A 13,875-nucleotide genomic window follows, 5' to 3' on the forward strand; every position below is an offset into this window, starting at 1 on the left:
TCATGTGATTGCCCCTTGGACTACGATATAACTAAATACTTTTAAATGATCTATACTAAAATGTGGCTCTTGTATATAATTATGAGAAGCTATATGTATTTCAGGCAAATCTAGTGAAATATGAACTATATTTGTAGGTTAATTAAGACAGATTATGTTTAACACAATATGCTTCATACTTAACATTCCTATTTTTGTAACTCGTTAATTTGTAACTGATTTTCATCTTGAAATTTTTCCCTAATAATCATCTTTTCCTCCTGTTCAATCCAGAACAGAAGTCATAATTTTTATTAATACTAACAAAATCCTAACTTGAGCAATAGATATGTAAATGGATGAACACCAGATGATGAATTCAGTGAGAGAAGTTTCAGTAGAAGGATCTGTTCTCAGAAAGAAATGCCACTATTTTACCTGATTTGTAATGCATATTTGAATTTTATCTTATCCTTTAGAGTATTTGTGTGCCTTGAGGCCAAAAATTATACCTAAATTATTAAATTTCTGGTGAGTTTCTTAAAAGTGAAAATAATAGCAATAAATAAACCCAGTCTAAAAGTTACTTTGAACTTTTGACTAAGTAGGTCTGTGGTTTATTCATTTTAGTTACTCTAAAAATGTTTATTTAAGGTACTGAAGTGTTTGAAATTGAGTAGGGCTCATTCTTTGGTTGTGATGGCTCGGCCTGATTCCTCGTAGCATGAAACCGACTTGAGCCACCATCTTCTGGAAGAAAATGAAACAGAGCACAGACGCTGAGCAGAGCACAGTTCTGCCGCAGTCCTTGGTCACTCGTCTGTCAACTTAGGGAGAAACATAGATTTGCATAATTATAGGAGAAACACACCACAGGCAAATGTTTATAGCACTATCAAAACAATTTCACACATTCAAACAATGCCTGATTTCAGGTCCCCGTCTAGTCTGTTCCAGGAGGTGGCGGGATTCCGCAGCTCATTTTGCCGCAAACCTCAGCGCTCAGGATGATAACCCTCTGCTCTTCCCACTCGGGTGGGTGGATGAGTTGATTCCGGTCCTTGTGGCACACTTGCCAAAACTTCCTCGCAGGACAGGGTCCCCCTCTGCACACATTTGTAAACTTGCAGCCCAAGTGACTCACAGCCTCCTTGGTTGCCATGACGATATTCCATTACAGGAGCTGATGGATTCCAGAGAGATTGGGGCAAGCCGCAGAGGCAGAGTGGAGTCGCTGGCTCCAGCAGTGAAACAGAACACAAGTGCCAGTGGGTGTGAGCTCGTGGACGCGGAGATGCAGGCCCTGCGAGCTGACTGGAAGCAGTGGGAAGACAGTGTACTCCAAACGCAGACCAGCTTGGAGAATCTGGTTAGCCAAATGGCCCTTTCGGAGCAGGAGTTCTCAGGCCAGGTGGCTCATCTGGAGCAGGCGCTGGATCAGTTCAGTGCCCTTCTGATAACTTGGGCCCAGCAGTTAGCCCTCCTGGAAGGCAAGAATACCGATAAGGAGATAGTGGAATGCTGGCAGAAAGGACAAGTAAGTTGGCTCCCTGTTTTCTATTGGTGGTTATGCTAACAATTTTGTTTGGTTCTCACTGTTGCTAAAAAAATCCTTGCTAACTAAAAACATGCACCATTCAGACTTAAAAAGAAATAAGTATTTACCTAACTAAATTTTCAAATCTGATTTGTTTCCTTTTCTCCTAAGGCAAACTACTGTAAAAACTAAAGATGGGGGGAGAAGGAGTTATGATTTACTGTAGGAAACATGGATTGTTCGTGCAGACATTTTACTTTCATTCTTATGGTGTAAGAGTCTGTAATATTCTATTCAGCCATTCAGCCTGAAAACTAGCCTGTGGGTAGAGGCATAAATAGATGGAGAGTCATAGCTGGTTTTCTGCCAGTGAATTATTTCCAAAAATTAAATGATTGGAAGCTGTATCTTAAAAGAAGCATTTGGTAATCTCCTAAAGCACAACTATTAGTTTTCACCCTGATTAGCTCTCCTAGGGTGGTTTTAACAGCTGTGCTTGAATTAACCCGTCAACATAACTCCTGTGTCATGCTCACGGGTTGTCTTCCAGACCTCTTTTTTTTTTTTAAACTAATGGCAGCTCTCTCAGAACATGAATGTAACAGCGTAGAAAGGATCATGAAGAAAGAACAGAAGCTTGAAATCCTCCCTTTTATTGTTAAATGGTATCTTCAAAACACTGTTGTTATTTGCAGTTTTATAACACTCAGAACCATGGATGTCCTTAAAAGGAAGTTTCAGTGAAGTAAACTTCTCTGTTTCTATTTATGTTATAATCATTTCAAAATAGCTTCAGCCAGTAAGAAAGTCATGTAGTATTTCCAGCATTGTCTGTTTTAAATCAAGTATTTCAAACAAATATAGCACACCATGAAATAAAACTTTATTATTATCTCTTTAGGCTATTTTATTTATAATGTTTCTAGCTTATTATTATTTTTTTCCTGATGCCTGTTCCATCTTTTAGATTTAAACACCAGAATAAAGTGTAGAAAGCAATTCTGTAAAAGGGAGACAAGGAAGTTGGTAATTGTTCCATGTGGTCAGAGTTAGTCACTCTGATAGAAAAAAAATCAGTTATAATTTTTAAATATCTATTTTGTTTCTCTTCCTTTCTCTACCATTAATATGAGTGACAGTTTTAAAAAGAAAGATTTGGTGGTATTTAAATTATATTACTATTCTGATCTATCATTATTCTTTGCATAGATACTATTAGTCAAAATTGTACGTGAGACCTATAAAACATCCATGTGATAATGAAAAAGTAAATGTCGGTTTTCAGTTTTATTGACAATTCAGAGATGACAGTCCTCTGCTTAGATCTACTTTCAGGTTTGGCTGCAGATCTCGTGCTTTTGATGACAATAGTACATTACCTCTCAATGCTCAGCTTTTCTCTTATTTTTATTAATAGTATAAGAAAGAAATGGTCATTTATGTGATGGGATAGAGGTGTTACCTAATGCTGGGGGGGGAGGTAATCATCTTGCAATATATAAATGTATCAAATTAGCACACCTTAGTATACTTTAAACTTGTTACAATGTCATATGTCAATTATATCTCAATCAAAGTTGGTAAAAAAATTTTTTAAATGTTTAAGTGGAGATAATACTTCCATTACAATGAATACATAAGAAAAGTTTTACAAAATAATGAATTTGTTAGGATTCTTACAACATTGTTTTGCTGTTGGGGAGGGCTTCTCATTGTTGACAATCATAATAGTCACAAACCTTCACAAGTGTTTACTTTCTCTTTTGCAATTAAGTGATGATAACCAAGAAATATTTCAAAATGTAAAAAATGGATCATCATCTATAAACTATATAAAGTCATATTGCAAAAAATTGTGTTTGCTGTGTTTACAAAATTCATCTCTTAATATCTATTGGGTTATTAGTGTTTGAAATTTAGCCAATTTCTTAACCTTTATAACCTCTAAGGGAAAAAATGCATTCTACTACTTAACTGAAACAGAAATTTTTAACCTGATGTTTATATAATGAAAGACTCTACTAAAATGCTTTAATTTGTGATGAAGTTATGGAAATTTGTTTAGTGTAAAATTTTGGTCTGAAGCTTTTTTCTTTTGATATCATCCACTTTATAAGTGACTACTTTGAATCTCAGGTGTTTTTTTGTTTTGTTTTGTTTTTTGTTTGTTTGCTTTTATACTGTTTTGGTGTGTGGTTAAGTTTCTACAGTTCTAAATTCTTGCTTAAATAAAAGATACAATATAGTATAAAATAGTAGCTACTAGTTTAGGGTTTGGAATTTCAGAGAGAAACTTTCTAGTTATTATGAATTTTATAAATAAAAATATCTTAGACTCCTCCTCTAGCCCAGACACTAGGATAAATAAATAATTTTAAAACCAAGAGAACACCACACCTCTCTCAGAATCCCAGTCTAGGTGGAAAGCCAGTGAGTTCAAAGCCAATAGGGATGATTAATTGTGATGAACTGACAAGGTGCTGTGTCCTCAAGTGAGAAGCCCCCATCAAGAGGTGCGAAGGAAGGCAGAGTCCTTAGAGGAGTTGTTATTTGAGCGGAGTCTGGAAGTCTGTTACAAACTGACCAGATAGGTGAGGTGGAGGAACAGTCCCAGGATCCAAAATTAGTGAGGAACAAGAAAACACAGGAGAGAAACTGGAGAACAGGTTTCAAATTGAGAGGACATTGTACCATTCCAGAAAGAAATGACAGATGTGCAAGGGGAGACTGAGTCGGTGCAGAGGGAAAGTCACTGGAACAGACTGCACCTCGTTGTCTCTTGTCTCTTGGCAAGGCCAAGATGTGGCTTAGTTTTCTGATTTAGATCAGTGGGAGGACGGTGGAGCCATTTACTAGGATGAGGAATGCAACACAGACCTGGCTTGTTGAGAGGTGTGGTTTTCCTACAAATCTAGGCCATGTCTAGATAAAAATCTGAGAACAGGAATAGTAACACCAACAGCCATCTGAGTAGTCACTCATCTTCTTGGCTCTCCTCAATTAATTTTTTTTCCTATGGCAATATCATTATTTACACAGTCCCGCTTAAATATTTGGGCGTTGTTTACCTGCTGTTTTTACTAATTCAGCATTTGTCAGTGCGCCAGGAATTGTGCGAAGCACTTGACATTTGTGCTCTCATTTGCTCCTTGTGACAATCCCACAAGAGCACGGTGTGTAACTGAGGGGATCATGGCCTTGATTTTAGAGATGTACTTGTCAAGTCTCAAGACCTTATGTTGGGTTAGATATTCACAGTACTGTGATTATTCATGTTTCTCTCTGATCTGTTAAATTGTGTGCTCTTCAAGTACCGGATTCATATCTTCAGTCATTGTGGGGAGTCCTAGAGTTCAGAAAAATGCTTGGCACATAGCAGACATTTAGCAAATATTGGAAGACTGTGTGAATAAAACTATGAAATGAATGGATTACTAGTTAAATCAGACCTGTGGGCTATAAGCCATTTTTAGTGTGAAGGTTAACTATATATACTACATAAAATCAGTGCGCGCGCTCTCTCTCTCTCTCTACATATATACATATATATGTATATATGTATATATATATATTAATCCAAAATAAGTATTTCTTTGCTTGGAAATGATTTCTCTTTACCTTTAAGCAATATAGCTATCTTCCAATGGCCTAGTCAAACTGTTATTAAGCAATTAAGGTTATTTTCTCTTTCCTTTTTCTTGTCCTACTTTGACTTATTTGACCACATGATCATTTGATTACTTGGTGACATTTGATGCCAGAGTGCCTATCCATCCTAGAAAAAGATGCAAGTAAGCCAAGTGCTATTATTTGCCATGAAGACTCCTGAAAATAGGATGTATTTATTTACTGAATCTATTATGTTGGTTCTTCCCTCACTAGTAATTTATAATATGATTTATGCATGTATAGTGTGAGGCTGTGGAAACTACCCAATTTCAGTGCTTGCTCCTCTGTCTTGTTATTTCCTAACAGGAGATACTGGATGCCCTACAAAAAGCAGAGCCTAAAACAGAGGATCTTAAGTCTCAGCTGAATGAACTTTGTCGATTTTCCAGAGACCTCAGTACATACAGTGGAAAAGTTTCTGGCTTGATTAAAGAATATAATTGGTGAGCATGAACCTTATTGGTATGCAAAAGATTTTTATATAAATAAGCAGCCAGAAGTGTGTTTATTGAGGTATGATAAATTAATCATTAACCAAATTGCTAAATGTGACTGCATACTCCAAGAACTGTTGATTCTATCAAACTTTATTTTAATCTATCTTATCATTTTTTTTCCTTCCCTTAAACATTTCAAATCCTGGTGTTAGTCTTTGTTTGCAAGCATCCAAAGGCTGTCAGAATAGTGAACAGATTTTACAGCAACGATTTCGAAGAGCCTTCAAAGATTTCCAGCAGTGGTTGGTTAATGCAAAAATCACTACTGCCAAATGTTTTGATATACCTCAAAATATTAATGAAGTTTCAACAAGTCTTCAGAAAATACAGGTAAGAGTGCCAACAATTAATGCTAATAACAGTGCTTAAGTGGATTAAAAAGGTGCCTCTAAATCTTTTTATAAGCATATTAAATTCATCCTTAAGAAACTCAGATTTCAAATAAATCCCTGCTTGAAACAACAATTAATTGTGTATGTGAAGAGGAACTCGTCCATTTGCCCAAAAGCATGCTATTTTTATATATTAATAGGGATGTAGGAACTAATAAAAGCCCTTATATATGACAAGCATTGTTCCTGAGCACCCTAAGCAGATCTTCTCATTTAATTTTCACAATAACCATATCAGGTACATAAGATTATTATTCCCAATGTCTAGAGAGGGTAAAAGAGTCTTAGTCATTTAATATATGCAATAAAAATGGTTTCTTTCTTCCCTTTGATTGTGTCAAGAAATAAGTAGATAATCAATGTATTTTAAAGCATAGAGCATTTTATTATACCTAATCTTAGCCTTTTTCTTTGTAGGAATTTTTGTCAGAAAGTGAAAATGGACAGCATAAGCTAAACATGATGCTGTCTAAAGGAGAACTTTTGAGTACTCTGTTGACCAAAGAGAAAGCTGATGGCATCCAGGCCAAAGTTGCAACTGCAAAAGAAGACTGGAAAAATTTTCATTCAAATCTCCACCAGAAGGAATCTGCCCTAGAGGTATAATATAGTCAGGCACATGGACACATTCTCTGTAGTTTGTTGTTGTAGTCATTGTTGTCAGTTAAAACTACACTTTCAATATATCCAAATATGGTTGCCAGTGATTTTGGTCATTCCTCTCTGGATATCAACGGATAACTGGACAACTCTAAGAAACAGCTTGATTTTTGAAGTAGGAACCTCACTGAGGAATTCAAGAGCTTCTTGCCTGGTAGGGGCTGTCATCATAGGCTTGCACTGTCCCACCAGAAATAATTGGTTTTTACTTTTAAACAGTATCACTCAATCATTCATTTGAAATTCCTCAAGTTTGGAAGTCATTCTAGGAGAATGAACAGAAATATCCATGTAAGACTTCAAAATGCTATGGATGATAAGGTATATTATAACTAATGCAGTTATCAAGCAGTAGGTTTTTAGGAGTTAAGTATGCAAAGAGCCAATGGTTATGCAAATTTCTTTTATCCAGAAACAACATAAGTTGAATTTATTATAATCATAATTACTGCCATGATGCAACTGTTTTGTTTTGTTTTTTTCTTGTGAGATCACCTGTTTTGTGTATCAACTCTTCTCTTGGAGGAAAATTTAGTGGCATGGAGAGCAATTATTTCCCTTTCAACCAACACTTCCTGGCAGAATAGATCATTTATTTGATTATGATCATAATTAATGCAAGATGGAAAAGCATAATAATAGAGAATTAATATCTGGAAAGAGAAAATGTGTGTTCCCTCAGTTCTTCCCTACACCAAGACTGTTGTAATTCTTCTCTGTAACGGTGGCTATTCTTTCAAGACAGGCATCTTCCATTTAATAGAGAGTGATAACCATTGTGCAGTGCCTAGAAATTTACTCACAACCTTACAGAAATCATTAGTATAATGTTGCCTGAGCTCTGAAGCATTTATTGTTGAAGGTAGTACATCTAGCATTGATTGCATGATTACCTAGTCCAAGAGATGTCCAGGAGTAAATGGATAGGTGGGGAATAATCTGCTTTCTGCCTTCTTTATCTTCCTTTCCTTTTTTCTCCCTCCCTCCCTCCCTTCCTACCTTCCCTCCTTCCTTCATTTCTATTAGAAATAAAATAGAAAACAATATGTGCCAGCCACTATGTTAGGAATACAAAAGGTTTAGTCTCTTCCCTTTCCTCGGGGAGTTTACTTTGTAGAGAGGGAAATAAGTATATAAAGAAATGATTGCAATATAATACAGATACATCCAGGTTATGGTAGTCACTCAAAGAACGATGCAATAACTCCATTTGGAGAAATCAAGGAAAATTACCAGAAAGGTGACATTTTAACTGAAATTTGAAGGCTAAACATTCTTTGAATTTGCCAAGGCTGACCTGCATTTCAGGCAGAAGGAACTGGATGTGCAGGGCCAGAGTGTTGTGAGTGTCAACAGTGGGGGACTTTGAGAAGTTTGACATCCACGTGGGGTTTTGTGGGAGGAACAACAAAGATGAGATTGGAAATGAAGATTAGGGCAAGATAGGAAATGTCTGGTGTACTAAGCCATTTGATCTTGACTCTTATCGAGGTTTTTTTTTTTTTAATCTGAACCCCTGAACAGCATTTATGTTCTCAATTTTCCCAAGGATGTAACATAATCCATACCATTTTAGATGCACAGGAGAGAGGTTAATTCATTATGTAGAATGGATGTTTTAGGACACTAGGGCTTAATTCTCTTTCAAAACCCTAGTTGAAAAAGACTGAGTCAGGAACCTACTGGTATTCAAGCTGGAGATAAACTTACTGGAGTGTCAACTCTGACCACAGTGTAGGCAAGAATGGGGAAGCTGCGAGACTAGAGAAAGCTTCTCATAATGGTCCAGATGAGAGAGATGAAGGCCTGGATTAAGGAAATGATAATGGAGAGAATTTATCCCTAAGGTAAAACACAGCACGATTTGGTAGCTAATTCAATGAGGGGCATGGGGAAGAAGGAGAAGCTAAGTTTGTGAAGCGCTTTAGTTTTCCAAAGCATTTCTACAGCTACCTGTGTCCCTAAGAGGGGACCATGGCAGGTGTGACTCTCCCACATTGTAGACAGTCCGGATCAGATACCGATGGAACCCTGAGCCGCTCTCCCACAGGCTCCTGCAGCCCTTGCCACTTAGATTTTTCAGCTAACCTTTATGGATTATCTCTTTGACAGTACTACCTAAAGCTCTGATTTAAATTTAAGTTTGAATTTAAGTTTAAAAGCCTTTAGTATGTTCACATGGTAACATAAATTTCAAATTCACTTCAGTCTAGCATTTTTGTAAGTAAGAGTGGATATAGACACCTTTGCTGAAGTTAAATGGTACCATATAAAACGTTATCAAATACATTTTACAGCTATTAATACCTACAAAGTATCTATGAAAGTAGTCACAGCTTCTTATGTAATAAACACAGAACACTATTAGGTATTATTTTTTGGTATCTTTATAAATTAGAATAAACAAGTTGCTTATTAAATACATAATAAGCATATAAGCCATATTGACAAAACGTTTGTTAATATTTATTTATATTTCTCCAAGGTACCAATGGTGTATCCCAGGCCCTCCCCTCACAGAGCTTGTAAGCTAGTTGTGGAGACCAGGAATGCCTGCATGAGATAAAAACTCACAATCCAACCCAGTCTGTGATAAAGTACATAGTGACTGGTATAAACAACAAATGTGACGGAAGTTGAGAAGTGGGTGTGAATTCTGGTGTGGGCTGGATAACGAGGCAAAAACTCCTTTTTGAAAAACTTGAGATTAAAAGCTCTGAAAGGATGTTCAAAAATTACACAGGTGCTAGGGTGAAATATAGAATGTTCTATACACTGGGAACAAGGAAAGAGGGGAGAAGGGCAAGGGGACCAGACTGTAGTGGGCTTTCAATGCCAAGTGAAGGACGTTGGACTTGCTATTACAATTTTTTTTTTTATCCTAACATGATCTAAAACCTCATAGAATCTAAAGATCCAAATGAAGGACTTTGAAGTAAGTGCTGAGCCTGTCCAGGACTGGCTGAGTAAAACTGAGAAGTTGGTGCAGGAAAGCAGCAATCGCCTGTATGATCTTCCTGCAAAGAGGAGGGAACAGCAAAAGCTCCAGGTAATGAGACCCTCTGCCCTTCTAGCCATGTCTTTACCCCCATCCTCTGCACCACCTTGCATTCAGGCGGACCCTGGAGCTAGGTTATGGCGTCTGGGAGATGGAGCCTACCCCTTCCCGATTTCTGACAGATTTTATGTTTTCTGGCTTTCCTTTGAGGTGCGATCTGTTTCTGTCCTGTAGTCTAAACTGTGTGTAACCCGGAAATAACAAAGCCTTCAGGGCACACCCACCGCTCGCCATGTTTATTTCCACGTTCTTTGGGCCAAAGCTTCGTCTGCGATGTGCTTTTCCCCAGCCTCTTAATAGTAACTCGCTTGTGCTTTTCAGTCTGTCCTTGAGGAAATAAACTGCTACGAGCCTCAGCTCAACAGGCTAAGAGAGAAAGCTCAGCAGCTGTGGGAAGGACAGGCTGCCAGCAAGAGCTTTATGCACAGAGTATCGCAGCTGTCTTCTCAGTATCTAGCTCTAAGCAATTTAACGAAGGTAACGCCCGCCATGTGCTGTGTGTGTGTGTGTGTGTGTGTGTGTGTGTGTGTGTGTGTGTGTGGTACTGAGGCCACAGATCTGGAGTCTCAGTAGGGTTGTGCGAGGGTGTGTGTGGGGTCAGAAATAAGGTGTGTAAGTGTCCTTCCCGGCCTTGCAGTCTAAGTCACGCGTATGTGCTGTGTCACCTTAGCATGGTTGTCTGAAAAGAAACTAAGGGAGGTTTCAAAGACGGAAGAGACTTCCCATCTCTATTATTGCACAAAATATTCTCTTCAATACTGAAATGGTATGTTCCCCAGTGCTTTTATCTCGAAGACTCAAAGTGTAAACATAAGGCAAAATTCAGAGTTTGGGGTCGAAACAATCTCAGATAAGTGATTTTAGAAAAACGTGAATTCAAAGCAGTTTAAATTTCAGTGGATTGAATATAATGAGTTTGGGATAATTTTTTAAATCATAGTTGTCAAGGATGTGTTGATTGAGAGTTTCATTTTGGATTCTAGAGTAGAGCTCAAAATCAGCAATGATTCATATAACTGATTAGATATCTTTTCCAACAACTTAGAAAAAAGTAAATGGTATATCCCTATGACCTAATTCAGCACATTCAGCAGGTATAATGCAGGCTCATCTTGAACTTCGTGGGGCAGGTCTACCTTGAGCTTTATGTGGCTTGGACATTTGTTCCCTGTATTTCTCTTCAGCATTTCAGATCTTAGAATGTAGGGAACCTGCTGTAATATGGCGTCACCTATTTTAGTGTGAACTTACTTCTGGTCTGCTAATTTGGGTCCTCAATAAAGCATCATTGAGACAGTCATACTGGTATAGGTCTTGCAGTAAATAGTCTATTTTTATACCCATTTTTTGTCTATAAATAAGTTACTTCTTTTTTGTCTTTAGAAAATCTGGCATATATCTGAAATTAGAAAGAATTAAGGACATCTTTCTATTCCTTTTTATTTATTTAGATGTCAAAAATCAGTAGAATTTTGAATGCTTTTAAGAGCTGTAAAGTCATAAAATCTTCACTGTGTCGAATATAACCTTTAATAAATAAGTCATATCTATGGTCCCAATTTTTGGAATTTAGGGCGATTACAAAACCTCAGATAGTTGTGTTTTAGAACTGGCTACAAGGTAGGTCATATGGTCATGGTATCAGTTGAGCCCAGTGTGGTATGGGAAAGGTAGAAACTACTCTGATTCATCTCCCACATAAGGCATTAGGAAGAAGTTTTGCTGATTCCAAAAGAATATCACAGTTGTCATAAAAAAGAGTAGTGGCTAAGGTGGGGAGCAGTAAATTATCATTGTAATTGTTCTGCTTTGGACCCAGTTTTCCAAAGATACTTCCCACATCTCTGATCAATACAGACTTGCATCGTATTTGTACAGCACAGGAACCTATGCCTGATTGGTGTTATTTGAAACCAATGGTTAGCTTTACAATTTGAGCATCTGTAGGCTGTAGAGTGGCATGGACAGCTGGAAAACTATTTCTGTCATTTCCAGGAGAAAGTGTCAAGATTGGATAGAATTGTTGCAGAACACAATCAGTTCTCCCTTGGGATTAAAGAGCTCCAAGACTGGCTGACCGATGCGGTTCACATGCTGGACTCCTACTGCCACCCAACATCCGACAAAAGTGTGCTAGACAGCAGGATGCTCAAGCTTGAGGTGTGCATTTTATAGAGAAATGTCTCTAATTTACAGAATTTGTTTTTCTCAAAATTCTCAAGTCTGTCTGTCTGGTGTGATTATGTTACACTCTTTCCACAACAACTCCAAGACCACTCTGTGGGTATGACCCTGTTTGCAGAGCATCCCTGAATCATTTGACTCCAGACATGTCCACTCATAAATAATTTACAAAAATTAAGCTAAAATTACAACCAAATATGGTTATTTGCTTGATATAGTTAAGAGGTGAGTTTCAAATTACATCATAGACACATTTATTCTTAGAAAATATGTTGATGAAACTTTTTTAGAGCAAGACATTTCCCATCTTGGTCAAACTCACTTGTCTGCCTGTATTCTTCAGTCAGTTCTTCTCCCATCCCAGCATATTAGTTCTGTTTCACGTTTGTGATAAAACAACTATTCTGCAGTCATTCTCCTGACAGTCATATGCTGGGTGTCTTATAAGAGATTGGCCCTCTGTCTTGATTTCAAGGATTCAGAAATGAATAAAATGTGGTCGTTGTCCTCCAGGATTTCATTGTCTGAGGTTGGAGGCTGACACAGAGAAGAGAGTGATAGCAGAGAGGGGTGTGCTTGTGGTGCTGCAGACACACAGAAGGAAGAGTGGGTCGTGTGGGAGGGACTTGGTCGGGACTCAGAAGAGCTTTCTCAGACAGCTTCATACCCAAACTGAGATTTGAGAATGGTACCAGTGGAAGCAAAAGCCAAAGAAAACAAAAGAGCACCATGTGGGAGAAATTGCTAGCAGTTCCTTCTTGCCGCAGCACAAAGTGATGGCAATGCGAGGCTGACACTGGATCTGTAGAAGTTGGCAGCGTCCGGATTAGGGAGGACGATGAAACTTTGCCTTTAAGTGGTAATGCCAGTTTTATAACTTTGAATTCAAACTTCCTTCTTACATAGAAAAAGAAGAGTTGCCTGTGAAGACGTTGAAATGTATAGATTAATACATAGTATCAGTTGATCTATTTCTTTAGGCTTGTTGTGCTAGAGACCTTGACATTATAAAGCTCTTTATCCTGTGGCCTTTGAAAAACCATGAATTCTATTGTACTCAATTTTTCTCTTTTTTTTAAAGATTTTATTTATTTATTTGAGAGAGAGAATGAGAGACAGAGAGCATGAGAGGGAAGAGGGTCAGAGGGAGAAGCAGACCCCCCGCTGAGCAGGGAGCCCGATGTGGGACTCGATCCTGGGACTCCAGGATCATGACCTGAGCCGAAGGCAGTTGCTTAACCAACTGAGCCACCCAAGCGCCCACTCAATTTTTCTCTTATCGAAAACCAGTTGCTGTGTTGAGCACTGGGTGTTGTATGCAACTGATGAGTCACTAAATTCTACCCCTGAAACTAATAAAAAAAAAAAAAAACGAGCAGACAAAAAAACAAAACAAAACAAAAAGAAAACCAGTCAAATAAAATTTCAGTGGAAAGAAGGGATTATTCAGAGAAGAATTAAGACATAAGAAGCCAAGGCCACTTGGAGACCAGCAGGTGACTGGGGATTGGTTACCTGCCATGCGGTCAGCCTGAGAGATTCATGGCTCAGTGCAGTCGTCTATCATCCTACCATCTTCAGGAGCTCTGAAACATTTAAAGTCAGAAATGCTAAACATGCAAATGACAAGGGACTTCTGTATTTGCTCTTATAGGCTCTATTATCAGTGAAACAGGAAAAAGAGATCCAGATGAAAATGATAGTGACCAGAGGGGAGTCTGTTCTGCAGAATACCTCTCCGGAAGGCATTCCTGCTATCCAGCAGCAGCTGCAGAGTGTGAAGGATATGTGGGCTTCCCTTTTGTCTGCAGCAATTCGCTGTAAAAGGTTAGTGAAACTAAAGCCAACTCCTGCCAAGCCATTACCAAAAGATCTTTATAACAGCATGGTAACAGACTG

At 38.0% G+C, this 13,875-nt stretch overlaps 1 protein-coding gene across 1 annotated transcript in view; it reads left to right on the top strand.

Annotated features, from left to right (window-relative positions):
* SYNE1 (spectrin repeat containing nuclear envelope protein 1) overlaps nucleotides 1-13,875 on the top strand; it is a 454,522-nt gene that overhangs the window by 233,036 nt on the left and 207,611 nt on the right. The window contains exons 54-60 of the mRNA XM_028103363.2: nucleotides 1,160-1,516; nucleotides 5,492-5,628; nucleotides 5,835-6,012; nucleotides 6,492-6,674; nucleotides 9,640-9,783; nucleotides 11,788-11,952; nucleotides 13,631-13,803. Coding sequence (XP_027959164.1) covers nucleotides 1,160-1,516; nucleotides 5,492-5,628; nucleotides 5,835-6,012; nucleotides 6,492-6,674; nucleotides 9,640-9,783; nucleotides 11,788-11,952; nucleotides 13,631-13,803 — 1,337 coding nt within the window. The remainder of the gene's footprint in view (nucleotides 1-1,159; nucleotides 1,517-5,491; nucleotides 5,629-5,834; nucleotides 6,013-6,491; nucleotides 6,675-9,639; nucleotides 9,784-11,787; nucleotides 11,953-13,630; nucleotides 13,804-13,875) is intronic.

Source organism: Eumetopias jubatus, unplaced genomic scaffold, assembly GCF_037043125.1.
Source record: "Eumetopias jubatus isolate StellerSeaLion01/CBP00866 unplaced genomic scaffold, mEumJub1_p1.0 scaffold_6, whole genome shotgun sequence".
In the NCBI taxonomy this organism is placed as follows: domain Eukaryota; kingdom Metazoa; phylum Chordata; class Mammalia; order Carnivora; family Otariidae; genus Eumetopias; species Eumetopias jubatus.